Raw genomic sequence first — 469 nt, forward strand, 5'->3', positions numbered from 1 at the left:
TGCAACAGGGGTGCCTGCTGGCTGGTTCTCCGGCACTGTGGCCTGGTAGCTGGGGGGCTGAAACTGGGGGGCGGTATTCACGTTCCTCTTCCGACGTCCACCCATGGACTCTTCTGCTAAGCTGTCCCCTGCCCTAAAACCTGGGGCCTGCACCAGCTTACAGGACTGGCATCTCAGCCGTGGGGCCTTTAAGCACAGGTGCTCATGGGGCAGGGTGAGCTTGCCCTGTGGGGAAAGGTGGCCTCCTATGCCCAGAAGACGACAGCTCCAGGGGCAGCCTTCGGGCGCTGGTGGCAGGGGGATGTGGGCCCCGGATTCTGGACACCAGACCCTCAGACCATCATGGTGAGGCACCAGGTGGCCAGTCAGTTCCGTCCCCGCATCCCTGCAGCGGCTGGTGTAGAGCCAGAGGTTCGAGGATGAAGCTGGACAGAGCCAGCCCACGGGAGCGCAGGCCCCCGAGGAGCCG

At 64.6% G+C, this 469-nt stretch overlaps 1 protein-coding gene across 1 annotated transcript in view; it reads right to left on the bottom strand.

Moving 5' to 3' along the window:
- Nucleotides 1–468, bottom strand: part of CELSR2 (cadherin, EGF LAG seven-pass G-type receptor 2) — a gene marked incomplete at both ends in the record, with an annotated part of 22,100 nt that extends 21,632 nt beyond the window's left edge. The window contains 1 exon segment of the mRNA XM_010831029.1: nucleotides 15–468. Coding sequence (XP_010829331.1) covers nucleotides 15–468 — 454 coding nt within the window.
- Between the last annotated feature and the right edge of the window lies 1 nt (nucleotide 469).

The sequence above is a fragment of the Bison bison genome, unplaced genomic scaffold, assembly GCF_000754665.1.
Source record: "Bison bison bison isolate TAMUID 2011002044 unplaced genomic scaffold, Bison_UMD1.0 scf7180017864519, whole genome shotgun sequence".
Taxonomy (NCBI): domain Eukaryota; kingdom Metazoa; phylum Chordata; class Mammalia; order Artiodactyla; family Bovidae; genus Bison; species Bison bison.